At 39.3% G+C, this 18,500-nt stretch overlaps 1 protein-coding gene across 1 annotated transcript; it reads left to right on the forward strand.

Moving 5' to 3' along the window:
• The first annotated feature begins 1,359 nt into the window (after positions 1-1,359).
• On the forward strand, positions 1,360-18,253 carry naif1 (nuclear apoptosis inducing factor 1). Its single transcript, XM_062998866.1, has 3 exons — positions 1,360-1,908; positions 12,161-12,208; positions 16,909-18,253. Exons 1-3 carry the CDS (start codon positions 1,452-1,454, stop codon positions 17,385-17,387), a joined length of 984 nt encoding a protein of 327 aa, XP_062854936.1. The 5' UTR covers positions 1,360-1,451; the 3' UTR covers positions 17,388-18,253.
• Positions 18,254-18,500: the final 247 nt, after the last annotated feature.

An 18,500-nucleotide genomic window follows, 5' to 3' on the forward strand; every position in this document is an offset into this window, starting at 1 on the left:
TGTGTTTGTGTAGTGTTCACGTATGTTTGTGTAGTGTCTGTGTGTTTGTGTAGTGTTCGTGTAGTGTCTGTGTGTTTGTGTAGTGTTCGTGTAGTGTCTGTGTGTTTGTGTAGTGTTCACGTATGTTCGTGTAGTGTCTGTGTAGTGTTCATGTAGTGTGTATGTTTGTGTAGTGTTCACGTATGTTTGTGTAGTGTCTGTGTAGTGTTCATGTAGTGTGTATGTTTGTGTAGTGTTCATGTAGTGTCTGTGTGTTTGTGTAGTGTTCACGTATGTTTGTGTAGTGTCTGTGTATGTTTGTGTAGTGCGTGTAGTGTCTGTGTGTTTGTGTAGTGTTCACGTATGTTCGTGTAGTGTCTGTATGTTCGTGTAGTGTTCACGTATGTTTGTGTAGTGTCTGTGTGTTTGTGTAGTGTTCACGTATGTTCGTGTAGTGTCTGTGTAGTGTTCATGTAGTGTGTGTGTTTGTGTAGTGTTCGTGTAGTGTCTGTGTGTTTGTGTAGTGTTCATGTAGTGTCTGTGTATGTTTGTGTAGTGTCTGTGTGTTTGTGTAGTGTTCATGGAGTGTTTGTGTAGTCTGTGTTTGTGTAGTGTTCATGGAGTGTTTGTGTAGTGTCTGTGTGTTTGTGTAGTGTTCACGTATGTTTGTGTAGTGTCTGTGTGTGTTTGTGTAGTGTTCATGTAGTGTCTGTGTATGTGTAGTGTTCACGTATGTTTGTGTAGTGTCTGTGTGTGTTTGTGTAGTGTTTATGTAGTGTCTGTGTATGTTTGTGTAGTGTCTGTGTGTGTTTGTGTAGTGTTCATGTATGTTTGTGTAGTCTTTGTGTGTGTTTGTGTAGTGTTCATGTATGTTTGTGTAGTGTCTGTGTGTGTTTGTGTAGTGTTCATGTAGTGTCTGTGTTTGTGTAGTGTTCACGTATGTTTGTGTAGTGTCTGTGTAGTGTCTGTGTATGTTTGTGTAGTGTCTGTGTGTGTTTGTGTAGTGTTCATGTATGTTTGTGTAGTGTCTGTGTGTGTTTGTGTAGTGTTCATGTATGTTTGTGTAGTCTTTGTGTGTGTTTGTGTAGTGTTCATGTATGTTTGTGTAGTCTTTGTGTGTGTTTGTGTAGTGTTCATGTATGTTTGTGTAGTCTTTGTGTGTGTTTGTGTAGTGTTCATGTATGTTTGTGTAGTCTTTGTGTGTGTTTGTGTGTTTAACGTGTTTTAAAGGCTCGCACGTAAACGCTTAGCTTTAGTGAGATGGACGTTGCAGTTGGCCAATAATAGCAGCGTTGATCGTATTCGCCGACTGCAAACCAGCCAATAAGAACGCGGAACACCAAAATGGGCGGGACTTAGTCCGCAACCGTTGGAGAAAGAAGTGGATTCAGGAAGCCATTACGCTGCGTAGTTCACTCAGTAAAAGTACTTACTGTTTTTACGTATTCTACGTAAGTCTAATTCAAAACGTGATGGCCTCTCAGGCTAAAAAGCGAAAGATGAATTTCTCGGACCGGGAGGTGGAGATCATCGTGGAGGAGATGGAGAAACAGAAACACACTCTGGTGAATCACTTTAACGCCGGCGTGACGCACGTCGCTAAGAATAGCGCGTGGCTGGATATTCTCAAGCGCGTGAACGCGGTGACCAACTGCCCGCGCGAGCTCTCCGAGGTGAAGAAGAAATGGTCCGACCTGAAGACCGAGGTCCGGCGGAAAGTCTCCCAGGCGCGGGCGGCGGTGGAGGGAACCGGGGACTGCAGCACGGTGCCGGTCATTCTCACCTCCATGCAGCAGCGCATCTGTAACCTGCTCGGTGAAGCCACCATCATCAGCCTGCCTTCCGGGGAGGCGGGGGAAGCCAGCGCGGAGATCACGGTGCCGGTGCCCATCAACAGCACAGCCGCCACCACCGTCACTTTAACGCAAAGTAAGTAAACAGCGTTACAGTGCGCAGATCAGTACAGTCAGTACACGTGAACACCTCCAGTACATTCACACTAGAAGTATTAACACATAATCTACTACTACTGGCAAACATGCACTAAGCACATCTACATTATCTACGACCCCAAATCAGTAAAAGTTGGGACAGCATGGATGCAAATAATAATAAAAACACAGAGTTTCTTACATTTACTTTAACTTTTATTTCATTGCAGACAGGATGAACCTGAGATATTTCATGTTTTATCTGCTCAACTTCATTTCATGTATGTTCATGTGTGTTTGTGTAGTGTTCATGTGTGTTTGTGTAGTGTTCAAGTATGTTCATATGTGTTTGTGTAGTGTTTGTGTGTGTTCATGTGTGTTTGTGTAGTGTTCAAGTATGTTCATGTGTGTTTGTGTAGTGTTCATGTGTGTTTGTGTAGTGTTCAAGTGTGTTTGTGTGTGTTTGTGTAGTGTTCAAGTATGTTCATGTGTGTTTGTGTAGTGTTTGTGTAGTGTTCATGTGTGTTTGTGTAGTGTTCATGTGTGTTTGTGTAGTGTTCAAGTGTGTTTGTGTGTGTTTGTGTAGTGTTCAAGTATGTTCATGTGTGTTTGTGTAGTGTTTGTGTAGTGTTCATGTGTGTTTGTGTGTGTTTGTGTAGTGTTCAAGTATGTTAATGTGTGTTTGTGTAGTGTTCATGTGTGTTTGTGTGTGTTTGTGTAGTGTTCATGTATGTTCATGTGTGTTTGTGTAGTGTTCAAGTATGTTCGTGTGTGTTTGTGTAGTGTTCAAGTATGTTCGTGTGTGTTTGTGTAGTGTTCAAGTATGTTCGTGTGTGTTTGTGTAGTGTTCAAGTATGTTCATGTGTGTTTGTGTAGTGTTTGTGTAGTGTTCATGTGTGTTCATGTGTGTTTGTGTAGGGTTCAAGTATGTTCATGTGTGTTTGTGTAGTGTTCAAGTATGTTCGTGTGTGTTTGTGTAGTGTTCATGTGTGTTTGTGTAGTGTTCATGTGTGTTTGTGTAGTGTTCAAGTATGTTCATGTGTGTTTGTGTAGTGTTCAAGTATGTTCGTGTGTGTTTGTGTAGTGTTCATGTGTGTTTGTGTAGTGTTCATGTGTGTTTGTGTAGTGTTCAAGTATGTTCATGTGTGTTTGTTTAGTGTTTGTGTAGTGTTCATGTGTGTTTGTGTAGTGTTCAAGTATGTTCATGTGTGTTTGTGTAGTGTTCAAGTATGTTCGTGTGTGTTTGTGTAGTGTTCATGTGTGTTTGTGTAGTGTTCAAGTATGTTCATGTGTTTGTGTAGTGTTTGTGTAGTGTTCATGTGTGTTCATCTGTGTTTGTGTAGTGTTCATGTATGTTCATGTGTGTTCATGTGTGTTTGTGTAGTGTTTGTGTAGTGTTCATGTGTGTTTGTGTAGTGTTCATGTGTGTTTGTGTAGTGTTTGTGTAGTGTTCATGTGTTTGTGTAGTGTTCATGTGTTTGTGTAGTGTTCATGTATGTTCATGTGTGTTTGTGTAGTGTTCAAGTATGTTCATGTGTGTTTGTGTAGTGTTCAAGTATGTTCGTGTGTGTTTGTGTAGTGTTCATGTGTGTTTGTGTAGTGTTCAAGTATGTTCATGTGTGTTTGTGTAGTGTTCAAGTATGTTCGTGTGTGTTTGTGTAGTGTTCATGTGTGTTTGTTTAGTGTTTGTGTAGTGTTCATGTGTGTTTGTGTAGTGTTCAAGTATGTTCATGTGTGTTTGTGTAGTGTTCAAGTATGTTCGTGTGTGTTTGTGTAGTGTTCATGTGTGTTTGTGTAGTGTTCAAGTATGTTCATGTGTTTGTGTAGTGTTTGTGTAGTGTTCATGTGTGTTCATCTGTGTTTGTGTAGTGTTCATGTGTGTTCATGTGTGTTTGTGTAGTGTTCATGTGTGTTTGTGTAGTGTTCATGTGTGTTTGTGTAGTGTTCATGTGTGTTTGTGTAGTGTTTGTGTAGTGTTCATGTGTTTGTGTAGTGTTCATGTGTTTGTGTAGTGTTCATGTATGTTCATGTGTGTTTGTGTAGTGTTCATGTGTGTTCATGTGTGTTTGTGTAGTGTTCATGTGTGTTTGTGTAGTGTTTGTGTAGTGTTCATGTATGTTCATGTGTGTTCATGTGTGTTTGTGTAGTGTTCAAGTATGTTCATGTGTGTTTGTGTAGTTCATGTGTGTTTGTGTAGTGTTCATGTGTGTTTGTGTAGTGTTCAAGTATGTTCATGTGTGTTTGTGTAGTGTTCATGTGTGTTTGTGTAGTGTTCAAGTATGTTCATGTGTGTTTATGTAGTGTTCATGTGTGTTTGTGTAGTGTTCAAGTATGTTCATGTGTGTTTGTGTAGTGTTCATGTGTGTTTGTGTAGTGTTCAAGTATGTTCATGTGTGTTTATGTAGTCATGTGTGTTCATGTGTGTTTGTGTAGTGTTCATGTGTGTTTGTGTAGTGTTTGTGTAGTGTTCATGTATGTTCATGTGTGTTCATGTGTGTTTGTGTCGTGTTCAAGTATGTTCATGTGTGTTTGTGTAGTGTTCATGTGTGTTTGTGTAGTGTTCATGTGTGTTTGTGTAGTGTTCAAGTATATTCATGTGTGTTTGTGTAGTGTTCATGTGTGTTTGTGTAGTGTTCAAGTATGTTCATGTGTGTTTGTGTAGTGTTCATGTGTGTTTGTGTAGTGTTCAAGTATGTTCATGTGTGTTTGTGTAGTGTTCAAGTATGTTCATGTGTGTTTGTGTAGTGTTCATGTGTGTTTGTGTAGTGTTCAAGTATGTTCATGTGTGTTTGTGTAGTGTTCAAGTATGCTCATGTGTGTTTGTGTAGTGTTCATGTGTGTTTGTGTAGTGTTCATGTGTGTTTGTGTAGTGTTCATGTGTGTTTGTGTAGTGTTCAAGTATGTTCATGTGTGTTTGTGTAGTGTTCATGTATGTTCATGTGTGTTTGTGTAGTGTTCATGTGTGTTTGTGTAGTGTTCATGTGTGTTTGTGTAGTGTTCAAGTATGTTCATGAGTGTTTGTGTAGTGTTCATGTATGTTCATGTGTGTTTGTGTAGTGTTCATGTGTGTTTGTGTAGTGTTCAAGTATGTTCATGTGTGTTTGTGTAGTGTTCATGTGTGTTTGTGTAGTGTTCAAGTATGTTCATGTGTGTTTGTGTAGTGTTCATGTATGTTCATGTGTGTTTGTGTAGTGTTCATGTGTGTTTGTGTAGTGTTCATGTGTGTTTGTGTAGTGTTCAAGTATGTTCATGAGTGTTTGTGTAGTGTTCATGTATGTTCATGTGTGTTTGTGTAGTGTTCATGTGTGTTTGTGTAGTGTTCAAGTATGTTCATGTGTGTTTGTGTAGTGTTCATGTGTGTTTGTGTAGTGTTCAAGTATGTTCATGTGTGTTTGTGTAGTGTTCATGTATGTTCATGTGTGTTTGTGTAGTGTTCATGTGTGTTTGTGTAGTGTTCATGTGTGTTTGTGTAGTGTTCAAGTATGTTCATGAGTGTTTGTGTAGTGTTCATGTATGTTCATGTGTGTTTGTGTAGTGTTCATGTGTGTTTGTGTAGTGTTCAAGTATGTTCATGTGTGTTTGTGTAGTGTTCAAGTATGTTCATGTGTGTTTGTGTAGTGTTCAAGTATGTTCATGTGTGTTTGTGTAGTGTTCATGTATGTTCATGTGTGTTTGTGTAGTGTTCATGTGTGTTTGTGTAGTGTTCATGTGTGTTTGTGTAGTGTTCATGTGTGTTTGTGTAGTGTTCAAGTATGTTCATGTGTGTTTGTGTAGTGTTCAAGTATGTTCATGTGTGTTTGTGTAGTGTTCATGTGTGTTTGTGTAGTGTTCAAGTATGTTCATGTGTGTTTGTGTAGTGTTCAAGTATGTTCATGTGTGTTTGTGTAGTGTTCATGTGTGTTCATGTGTGTTTGTGTAGTGTTCATGTGTGTTTGTGTAGTGTTCAAGTATGTTCATGTGTGTTTGTGTGTGTTCATGTGTGTTCATGTGTGTTCATGTGTGTTCATGTGTGTTCATGTGTGTTTGTGTAGTGTTTGTGTAGTGTTCGTGTGTGTTTGTGTAGTGTTCATGTATGTTCATGTATGTTTGTGTAGTGTTCATGTATGTTCATGTATGTTTGTGTAGTGTTCAAGTATGTTCATGTGTGTTTGTGTAGTTTGTGTTTGTGTAGTGTTTGTGTATTTTCAAGTATGTTCGTGTAGTGTTCGTGTAGTGTTCGTGTAGTGTTCGTGTAGTGTTCATGTGTGTTTGTGTAGTGTTCAAGTATGTTCATGTGTGTTTGTGTAGTGTTCAAGTATGTTCATGTGTGTTTGTGTAGTGTTCATGTGTGTTTGTGTAGTGTTCATGTGTGTTCATGTGTGTTTGTGTAGTGTTCATGTGTGTTTGTGTAGTGTTTGTGTAGTGTTCATGTGTGTTTGTGTAGTGTTCATGTATGTTCATGTGTGTTCATGTGTGTTTGTGTAGTGTTCAAGTATGTTCATGTGTGTTTGTGTAGTGTTCATGTGTGTTTGTGTAGTGTTCATGTGTGTTTGTGTAGTGTTCATGTGTGTTTGTGTAGTGTTCATGTGTGTTTGTGTAGTGTTCAAGTATGTTCATGTGTGTTTGTGTAGTGTTCATGTGTGTTTGTGTAGTGTTCAAGTATGTTCATGTGTGTTTGTGTAGTGTTCATGTGTGTTTGTGTAGTGTTCAAGTATGTTCATGTGTGTTTGTGTAGTGTTCATGTGTGTTTGTGTAGTGTTCATGTGTGTTTGTGTAGTGTTCAAGTATGTTCATGAGTGTTTGTGTAGTGTTCATGTATGTTCATGTGTGTTTGTGTAGTGTTCATGTGTGTTTGTGTAGTGTTCAAGTATGTTCATGTGTGTTTGTGTAGTGTTCAAGTATGTTCATGTGTGTTTGTGTAGTGTTCAAGTATGTTCATGTGTGTTTGTGTAGTGTTCAAGTATGTTCATGTGTGTTTGTGTAGTGTTCATGTATGTTCATGTGTGTTTGTGTAGTGTTCATGTGTGTTTGTGTAGTGTTCATGTGTGTTTGTGTAGTGTTCATGTTTGTTTGTGTAGTGTTCAAGTATGTTCATGTGTGTTTGTGTAGTGTTCAAGTATGTTCATGTGTGTTTGTGTAGTGTTCATGTGTGTTTGTGTAGTGTTCATGTGTGTTTGTGTAGTGTTCAAGTATGTTCATGTGTGTTTGTGTAGTGTTCAAGTATGTTCATGTGTGTTTGTGTAGTGTTCAAGTATGTTCATGTGTGTTTGTGTAGTGTTCATGTGTGTTCATGTGTGTTTGTGTAGTGTTCATGTGTGTTTGTGTAGTGTTCAAGTATGTTCATGTGTGTTTGTGTAGTGTTCATGTGTGTTCATGTGTGTTTGTGTAGTGTTCATGTGTGTTTGTGTAGTGTTCAAGTATGTTCATGTGTGTTTGTGTAGTGTTCAAGTATGTTCATGTGTGTTTGTGTAGTGTTCATGTGTGTTCATGTGTGTTTGTGTAGTGTTCATGTGTGTTTGTGTAGTGTTCAAGTATGTTCATGTGTGTTCATGTGTGTTCATGTGTGTTCATGTGTGTTCATGTGTGTTTGTGTAGTGTTCGTGTGTGTTTGTGTAGTGTTCATGTATGTTCATGTATGTTTGTGTAGTGTTCATGTATGTTCATGTATGTTTGTGTAGTGTTCATGTATGTTCATGTATGTTTGTGTAGTGTTCAAGTATGTTCATGTGTGTTTGTGTAGTTTGTGTTTGTGTAGTGTTTGTGTAGTGTTTGTGTAGTGTGTATTTTCAAGTATGTTCGTGTAGTGTTCGTGTAGTGTTCGTGTAGTGTTCGTGTAGTGTTCGTGTAGTGTTCGTGTAGTGTTCGTGTGTGTTTGTGTAGTGTTCAAGTATGTTCATGTGTGTGTGTAGTGTCTGTTTGTGTTTGTGTAGTGTTCATGTATGTTTGTGTAGTGTTTATGTATGTTTGTGTAGTGTTTGTGTAGTGTTCATGTATGTTTGTGTGTGTTTGTGTAGTGTTCATGTAGTGTTTGTGTAGTGTCTGTGTAGTGTTTGTGTAGTGTCTGTGTAGTGTCTGTGTAGTGTCTGTGTGTTTGTGTAGTGTTCAAGTATGTTCATGTATGTTTGTGTAGTGTTCATGTATGTTTGTGTGTGTTTGTGTAGTGTTCATGTATGTTTGTGTAGTGTTCATGTAGTGTTTGTGTAGTGTTTGTGTGATGTATGTGCGTGTTCGTGTAGTGTTTGTGTGTGTTTGTGTAGTGTCTGTGTGTGTTTGTGTAGTGTTCATGTATGTTTGTGTGTGTTCGTGTAGTGTTTGTGTAGTGTTTGTGTGATGTATGTGCGTGTTCGTGTAGTGTTTGTGTGTGTTTGTGTAGTGTTTATGTATGTTTGTTTGTGTGATGTATGTGCGTGTTCGTGTAGTGTTCATGTGTGTTTGTGTAGTGTCCATTAGTGATCGACCGATTAATCGGGCCGATTTTTGGCATTTTTTAGATAATCGGCATCGGCCGATATATGTGCGCACAAGGCCGATATTTAAACATTGCCTCCGTCAGCTCAGTGACTGTATACAGTCATTGGTCTGGCTGTTGTTAGAGCGCCCCGTGTGTCCATTTTGCCACTCTCCAGGCAGACATCAGTGAATGCACAAGAACGAGAATTTTTAGTGAGATTGGGACCATTTATGAGAAGAAAAGGAACAGGCTCACTGGAGAAAATGCAGAGAAACTTTATTTCCTGCATTACAACTTGCTGCTTTTAGACTGGGACTACTTAAAAAGAGAGGCTGAGAAAACATTCAGTGAGGATATTGCCATTTTATTTCAAGACTGGAAACTGTTTCCTACAATTTGCTGCTCTTGACTTGGACAGGGTTTACAACCTTTTTTCCCCCCAAATATTTCACTTTAACTTTAACTTCATTATTTTTTATTCACAAATATTTTTGTTAATATTTTATTTATATTGTGATTACTTATCTAAATGCTCAAACACAATGCACACACAGTTTGGTGCTTAAATAATGGCTCCTTAAAAGAAGTTCTTCTATGTGCAACTGTCTTCACTAAGCATGTTTGTTCATTCTTAAAAACAAAAAGATACTGCTATCTGCTTGTGTATGTTAAGTGCACTGAAACCTTTGAAATAATTTGTATTTTATTTAAAGTTTTTATTTTTTTTATTTAATTTTTTGAACGGCCAAAAGAGCAAACAAGAATATACAGTGATAAATAAATGTTTATTTAAGATCATTAATTCTGTTTTGTTGTATTATTATTATTATTATTATTATTATTATTGTATTTTTTAGTTGTAAAAAAATGGTATTATCGGCTTTATATATCGGCCATCGGCCACTTCTTTCGTCTAAATATCGGTATCGGCATCGGCCATTAAAAAACCCATATCGGTCGATCACTAGTGTCCATGTATGACACAGGATGAATCTGAGATATTTCATGTTTTATCTGCTCGACTTCATTCCTGCATTTCAGGCCTGCAACACATTCCAAAAAAAGTTGGGACAGTAAAGCATTTTCCACTCTGTAATGTTGCCGTTCCTTTTCACCACTTAAAAGAGGTTTTGGCACAGAGGAGACCAAGTGATTTAGTGTTTCAGCTTTTATTTTGTCTCGTTCTTCCTGCAAACACGTCTTAAGATGTGCAGCAGTGCTGGGTCGTCGTTGTCGTATTTTTTGTGTCAAAATTCTCTATTGGGGACAGGTCAGGACTGCAGGCCGGACAGTCCAGTACCCGTACCCTTTTCTTCCACAGCCACGCCTTTGTAATGTGTGCAGCAGGTGGTTTTGCATCGTCTTGTTGATAAATGCTGGACGTCTCTGGAAAAGACGACGTCTTGAAGGCAGCACATGTTGCTCTAAGATCTCAATGTACTTTTCTGCATTAATGCTGCATCACAGAAGTGTAAAATCACATCATTATTTAGTTTTTTCACCTCATTACTAGCCCTATGTGTTGCAGGCCTGAAATGCAGGAATGGATGTTTATTAATAAATGAAATGTTCATCTCAGGTTCATCCTGTCTGACATCAAATAAAAGTCAAAGTAAATATAAGAAACTCTGTGTTTTTATTAGGGCTGTCGAAGTTAACGTGATAATAACGCATTAACGCAATCTTAATTTAACGCGATTAAAAAAAATAGTGCCATTAACGCAATTTCTAGTTCATGTTGAGACTTGACTGGTAGAACAAACGTTTTAATGTCGGACTTGCCACCGTTTTTCATTTGCGGTTTGTTAACAAAATGTAAAAGAGCGTCGTAGCATTTGCACTTGCATAATAAAGAAATAAATACACGCTATATTCACAAGTTGTCGGGAGCAGAACACTTTATTAACTTATTCTGTTACGGTAAAGAATACCGGACAGCTGAGTCAAGCACGTTAGTCCATGAACTATGGAAGCCCCAAAGGGTCAAAACACACTCACTTCGTGTAGAAACGTCCATCAAACCATTGGATAGTATTACTGCCTAGTATGTGAGTGAATAAAACTCCCTTACAGTTTTCTCTTGTCCCAGCAGTTTTTAACATCAGTACATTTAGCATAAAATGTGTTCACCATTTTAATTGTAACATTTCACTTAAAAATCCTTGTTTTCTATAACATTTACACAGATTTTTTTTTAATGCGATTAATCGCGATTAACTATATGAAATTCTGAGATTAATCGCGATTAAAAATTGTAATCGTTTGACAGCCCTAGTTTGTATATTATTTGCATTTTTCTGTACTGTCCCAACTTTTTCTGATTTGGGATTGTAAAAATATGCTATGAAACAGAACGTACATTAATACAATGGAAGTCTAGAAAGTGCTATTGTATGATTTAATTTACCTTTGTGACATGCCCTTCTAATTCCTTGTTATGATAAAACCCACAATAAACATATTAATGAACTTAAATGAATTTTCTATAGAGAAGTGTGTTTGAATCGTTACAATATAGTTTGGTTCAGAGAAATGCTTTACAGAACTGTGAGTATATTATATAAGCAATTGAGGGTTAAGGGCCTTGCTCATGAGCCCAACAGTGGCAACCTGGCAGTGGTGGGGACTTAAACCAGCAACCTTTCGATTAATAGTCCAGTACCTTAACCACAAAGCTACAACCGCCCATCTAAGACAACAACACTTCAAAGACTCATCCAGGAGGTCACAAAAGAACGCAGACAAACATCTAGTGTTGCCTCATTATGAAATCCCTCCATAAAAATACATTGGGCAAAAATGTTATGAGGCAGACCACAGTTCTGCCCCCAAAATAACACAAAGACTCATCTTACATTTGCCTAAACACACAGATGTACCCCCAATACTTTCGAGATAGTAATCTGTGGACTGATAAGTCAATTGTGGAACACTGTATTACACCATACAAAAACCATACGTTTACATTTTCGGCATTTAGCAGACGCTTTTTTTTATCCAAAGTGACTTAAAGTACAGTGAGAGTATATCATATAAGCAATTGAGGGTTAAAGACCTTCCTCACGAGCCCAACAGTGGCAACCTGGCAGTGGTGGGGACTTAAACCAGCAACCTTTCGATTAATAGTCCAGTACCTTAACCGCAAAGCTACAATCGTCCATCAAAAACAAAGAACACTTCAAAGACTCATCCAGGAGGTCACAAAAGAATGCAGACAAACATCTAGGGTTGCCTCATTTAAGGTCAATGTATGAAATCCCTCCATATGAAAGACACTGGGCAAAAATGTTACCAGAAGACCGGTAAAGTGTGGAGACATAATTACATCATTGTACGACCATATTTACCCAACACATTTGATGATCAAAATAAAAATAATTACAATAATAATCATAATAGCATTATGCAAAATGCTTGTCTACATCATTTTTACTTGCCTAAACCTACATGTACGCTGTACTGAGTGTGATTATTTTTTCCTAAATCTATCTATCTATTTCCTCGGCTGCTCCCGTTAGGGGTCGCCGACGGATCGTGATCCGCATTATTGATTTGGCCCTTCCTGACACGACCCTCCCTATTTATCCGGGCTTGGGACAGACACTACAGTTCACTGGTTTATGCATCCTAGCGGCTGGGTACCTATAGGACAATTCGGTGTCTCCAATTAGCCTGGCTGCACGTTTTTGAACTGTGGGAGGAAATCAGAGCACCCGGAGGAAACCCACACAGACACGGGGAGAACATGCATCGAACCCAGGACCTTCTTGCTGTGAAGTGTAAAATGTCTCTGATAACTATACTGTTTTTTTCATAACAGGTATTCAGCCCACGCCCGGTACAACCTGTGAAATAAAAACACTGGAAGGTAAATATATTAAAGATGTTGCATAATCTTTTTATGGTTAGATACCGTTTGTGATCATTTAGGACCCAAAATCAAACGTTTGTGTATAAAATATTCAGACCCCTTGCTGTGGCCCAAGTGTGCCAAACTAAATCCAATCAGTTATAACATATAGACACATCTCAAGGATAATGAAATGATGAACCTGACCAGTTTGGAATGCTACAGCAAAGGGTCTGAATACTTTAGTGAGTAAGAGATTTGAGTTTATTATGAGTGTTTGTGTGCTGTGAAAATGTATCTACTCCCATTGGTAATTTCCTCTATGTTCTGATATTCGTCACACGAATATGTTTCAGATCATCAGACTGCTTATAATATTAACCAAGGGTAACTGGTCAATCGATAAATAAAGATTTTATTTGTTAACGGAAAAATTCTTTTCTGCCCGACTTAATCGCCTAATTGCCCCCTTAACTACTAAACCAGCCAGTTAACCAAAAAGATTTGATCACTGATGATTCGGTTGAATTTCACGAACCTCATTCAGGCATGATTACTGCCAAACCTGTTGAATCTAATCAATCATTCAAATAAAACCTGTCAATCACTGTGAAACAGGCAAACATGAACGTCTCAAAAAGCAGCACAATGCCATGTTTTAAAGTGTTTCACAAGTCATTGCTTATATACAAATAAAGAAAACGTGGAACAGTGGTGAACCTTCCCAAGAGTAACTGGCCTGTCAAAGTTTCACTACGAACAGTTGCACTTACATTTTCAGCATTTAGCTGACGCTTATGCCAAGTTCACACTACACGACTTTCCAAGTGGTCAGGTCGCTGTACAGTTCACACTATACGACTGAATCTCCTGCACTCGGGGGTCTTTCAAGTCGGTGTGTATTTCACACTACACGACTGATCGGCGATAGGGGGTTTCACACTACACCATCCATCACCAACTGGAATCGCAGGCGAGCTTCTCTGCTCTCCCTTTTTTTCTTTCTTTCTTTCTTACGTTTTTTTTTTTTTTTACAAAAACACACGTGAGAAGTGACGAGAAGTTTAATGATACCACGTCCAAAAAAATGAACGTCAACAAGTAGCGAGAGATCGAAGGGTTCGTGCGCTGATGTGCAGCGTAATATCAAGGAGGAAAAATAAATGAATCTGAGTGGATTTGGCAACACGAACAATATATGGCTTGTTCTGTAGTAAGTTTTGCAATGCAGCGTGGGTATTATGTTTTGTAGAGGACGATCAAATCAGAAATACTGTAAAACGTGTGTGTGTCGGTGTATCCTGATATAAACTATATTAATTAAGCCCCTGTCCTCTCCTGCGTTTCCCCTCACACTGTATCCTGCGTTCTCATTGGCTGTTCGACATGTCACTCATTCCCAGTTGCCCGTCTGAGATCAGATATCTGGCGTGCTAGAAAACTCGATCCAGTCGCCGAGCGCTCGGCGAGCCGGTCGGGTCGAGTTGTTGGATAGTTCACACTTAGCGACTGAGAGCCGAGTTTTGATCGCCGAGCAAACGCTGAGTTGCTCCTGACCCGGAAAATCAATCGCTGACCGGTCGCCGAGCGAAAATCAGGGCAAAAATCGTGTGGTGTGAACCAGGCATAACAGAACTGTGAGAGTATATTATATAAGCAATTGAGGGTCACGAGCCCAACAGTGGCAACCTGGCAGTGGTGGGGACTTAAACCAGCAACCTTTCGATTACTAGTCCAGTACCTTAACCACAAAGCTACAACCGTCCATCAAAAACAAAGAACACTTCAAAGACTCATCCAGGAGGTCACAAAAGAACGCAGACAAACATCTAGTGTTGCCTCATTAAAGGTCAATGTATGAAATCCCTCCATATGAAAGACACTGGGCAAAAATGTTATGAGGCAAAAAGCACTTATGGGGCGGCACGGTGGCTAAGTGGGTAGCACTGTCGCCTCACAGCAAGAAGGTCCTGGGTTAGAACCACAGGTGGTGCGGTCCGGGTCCTTTCTGTTTGCATGTTCTCCCCTTGTCTGCGTGGGTTTACTCCGGGTGCTCCGGTTTCCTCCCACAGTACAAAGACGTGCAAGTGAGGTGAATTGGAGACACTACATTGTCCATGACTGTGAAAGAATTTCCCCTTGCGATATTCAGCCTGTCTCAATATCGCGGTATGCGGTAATATCGCCATTTTTTTTGTTTTTGAAAATTACTTAATTGATCTGGATTTTAGAGCTATATAAACAAGCTTTATTGTTAGGCTACGATTCGGTATATTATTGCTTTATAATGACAAAGATGAGACAGTTTATTGTTAAATACAGAACAGAGCAGGGATGCGTGTCTTTTCTCTATTAAAAGAGGTTTAAATTAAGCTTCTAGCCTAGGCTACATATACACTGTGAAACGAAAAAAAAAAGAGTTTAGGCTAAATATTTTAAATGCACATCTAATCAAAATATGGTAAAAAAAAAATAGAATAAAGAATAAAGTCTGTAAGAGTTTAAACCTGCGTTATCATGCGCGCTAGAAGAACCAACATGTTCACCTGATGTGGTTTAGAGAGGATCTGAGTGGGGTAGCGATGTTCCCGGTGTTACCGATGTTACACTAATACACGTGTACTGTACCTGCATGCGACTTTACACAGCAGAGCAAATCTAGCCTGGTTATCGCGCCACTATTAACTATCTATTTAGTAGATATAATTAACATAACAATATATACTACATTTTAAGTTATTATTCGTTTCAATAAATTTTTATTCAACGAAAAAATACATTTAAATCATTCCAGCAAGCCAGCAAGAGAATATTTGCAGGCTGCAATGCCATATTAATCGTCATGAAGTGCTTTAGTACGCCGAGGCTGTTTAAATATAGTCTAAATTACAAGTATTTATTGAGTGTGAACTCAATTTGATCATTAATAAACTTGCCAATAATTCCTGTTGCGATTGTTTACATTTTAAAACACAAAGCCTGAAACTCAGCAGCAACGGCTGCGAACAGGTTGCGGGAAAATGTCGCTCCTAGCTCATTTTCATTATGAATTTATTTAACATTTATTACGCCCGAATGTAAGCGTAAAACAAGATGGACCCTGCAACAAAAAAAGAAAAGAAAAGAAAGAAAGAAAAAACGTGAACACCGCGGTGATGCGGTTGCTTGGCATGCCCTGCGGTTGGCTGGTCTATACCGCGATATTTCAAAATTGCGGTTAGCGCGACAGCCCTATGACTGTGTTCGATATAAACTTGTGAACTGATGAATCTTGTGTAACGAGTAACTACCGTTCCTGTCATGAATGTAACCAAAGTGTAAAACATGACGTTAAAATCCTAATAAACAAACAAACAAACAAAGCACTTCAGCCCAAAAATAACAATAACAAAAGCTCATTTCACATTTGCCAAAACACACAGAGGACCCCCAAGACTTTTGAGATAGTAATCTGTAGACTGATTGTGGAACACCGTAATACACAATACAAAAATCATACCAACAGTCAAACATGATGGTGGGTGGTAGTGTGATGGCCTGGGGCTGCTTTGCTTTTGCAGGACCTTGACGACTTGTCTTCCATTATAGGAACCATGAATTCTGCTCTTAATCAAAAAATGAGTCTAGGAGGCTAGTCCTTACTTAAATCCCATGATGCAGTGGCAAGACTTTATATGGTCAGTTCATGCTTGAAAACCCTCTAATGTAGCCAAATTAAAACGATTTCATAAAGAAGAGTAGGCCAAAATTCATCCACAGCGATGTCAAAAAAGCAAACGTCTGATAGCAGTTGTTACTGCGAAGAGCAGCAGACCACCAACAAACTCTGTAAAAATACATCCAAACATCAACGCTAAACCAAGAGCTCACCAGGGAAGACGCATAGACCAAACCATATACACAAGATGCAGAATTGGCCACGCCAGAATAACCCACCAATATCTGGTAACATGAGAAAGCCCTCCAACCTGTGAAACACCAGTAACAATAAACACATTTTGGTAGAATGCCCTAAATACACAAAGGAAAGACAACAAGTGCACATGCCCGAAACCATAAAAGAATTTCTCACACAAAACAACACGAGAACAGTTTTAACATACCATACAGCCATGAAAATATAAAATGGACCAAAGTATAAAGACAAGATAAAATAGACAGAGATATAATACCTGGCTCTGCCATTAAATGAAATACATGTGTCTAACATGGCGTAAAAACCCCAAATAAATAAATACTGCCAAGAGCGGCACAACCAGTTATTAGGTTTAGGGGGGCAATTACTTTTTCACATGGGTGATATAAGTTATGAACAAATCTGTATCTTCAATAAATGGAATGGTCATTTTAAGTCTGCATTTTGTGGTAATTGGTGTCGTCATGATCATCCGTAACACTGAGCTGATGCATTTTAATGTGACAATTTAGCAAAAATAGAAGAAATCTGGTAGCTAAGGGGCAATTACTTTTCACATAGGGCTGAACACATTCTTTAATGAATAAAATCAATATTTAGAAGGCATTTGTGTTGACTTGGCTTGTCATTTTGTCTAATATTAAAAGTAGTTTGAGGATTTGAAACATTCAAGTGTGACACACAGTAAGAAGAAACTGGAAAGGGGGTAAATACTTTTTCACAGCACTGTAGCAACTGTTTTCCTGACATATTGAAAAACCCACTTTAAAATGATCACTAAAATCAAAATGTGTGTTTATAGCGACAGAGACCACGTACCACACGCTGGAGGACGGCATGGTGGAGTACTGCACGACAGAGACTCCGGTCACCGTCACAGCCGAAGCCCCCGTGGAGGTCTTGGCGGCACAGGCCGAGTGCTCGATAAAACCACAGGAGCTGAAGAGCCGTATTGCGCTGAACTCGGCCAAGCTGCTGCAGGAGCAGCGCGTTACCAACCTGCACGTGCGTGAGATCGCGCAGCATCTGGAGAACCAGAACGACCTGCTGCAGATGATCCGCCGCTCGCAGGAGGCGCAGGCCTGTGCCCAGGAGAGACAAGCACAAGCCCTCGAGGGCGTCCAGGCCACCCTCCTCGCTTTCATTCAAATGTTTAAGCCTGCTCTTAAGGACGTTAGGAAGTTTCTGCAAAATGTCAACAGTAACAGCAGCTCGGAGTCTGGAATCGAGACTGGTGAGGGCGTGTCGAACGTGAAACAGCAGGTAGAAGACGGGCAGTAGACTCATGGTGGTCGTGTTTTTAGCAGAATGAATAGCGTGTGATATTTGAGGGAATAGACCTGAGATTGTCAGAACTTAGAGGACAGAGCAAGTTCTGCTTTCCTTGATGGTATACACTATATTTTACAAACCGTTACTTTAATAATTTTGTCAGTGCTGGCTGTTTCTAAGTTTTTAGGTCCATCCATCTAACATTTTCCGTATCTGCCACTACTAATGAGCCTGTACATTTTCTAATTAAAGACCTAGCTCTAGTTAATGTACTAAATGCTATCTCGAATGAATTGTCATTCACTGATACATTGACACATTCATTAAAGCTGTTTTACCACTGTTTTATCCTGGTCAGGGTCACGGTGCATCTGATTCATTAGGCGAAAGGCAGGAAACACCCCAGACAGTACGCCAGTCCGTCACGGGGCACACAAACACAATCTCACACACACAGCAATTTTTAGTAGCTCCAATTAGCTACTAAATGTCTTTGGTTTGGGTCCTTTCTGTGAGGAGTTTGCATGTTCTCTCTGTATCTTATGTGGGTACCGTTTCTGTCATGAATGTTACCAAAGTGTAAAACATGACGTTAAAATCCTAACAAACAAACAAACTAAATGTCTTTGGCCTCCAGGAAACTGGAGCACCCAGAGTAAACCCACATACATGGACACGGGACGACCATACAAACTCCACACAGAGAGCACCCTGTTCGCCCGGCCGGGGAATCAAACCCATGCCCTTCTACATGTGAGGCAACAGCGCTACCTACTGCACAGAATTGTTTTTTATATTATTCTACTGATTTATTTTATGTATCTGACATTATCCTGTGATTTGCTGATTTATATTTGATAAAATACATTTGCAAAGTTGGATCGTATGTTTTTTTTTTAAGTTAGCACCCATGTAAAATGCATGGATTTATATTTTACAGGTTTTTAACACCACAACAATATTTCATGTTTTACTTAATCAACAAAGTTGGGGCAGGATTGAACTGAGAGCAGAAATGCTGTGAAGAGGAGATGCTGTTTTGCTCGAGTGTACAAGAAGAATTAATGAAAGGCCCAGATGTTTACAAGCAAGGATTTGGAAAGACAGTTTAAGACCATTGCA

Source organism: Trichomycterus rosablanca, chromosome 7, assembly GCF_030014385.1.
Source record: "Trichomycterus rosablanca isolate fTriRos1 chromosome 7, fTriRos1.hap1, whole genome shotgun sequence".
NCBI lineage: Eukaryota > Metazoa > Chordata > Actinopteri > Siluriformes > Trichomycteridae > Trichomycterus > Trichomycterus rosablanca.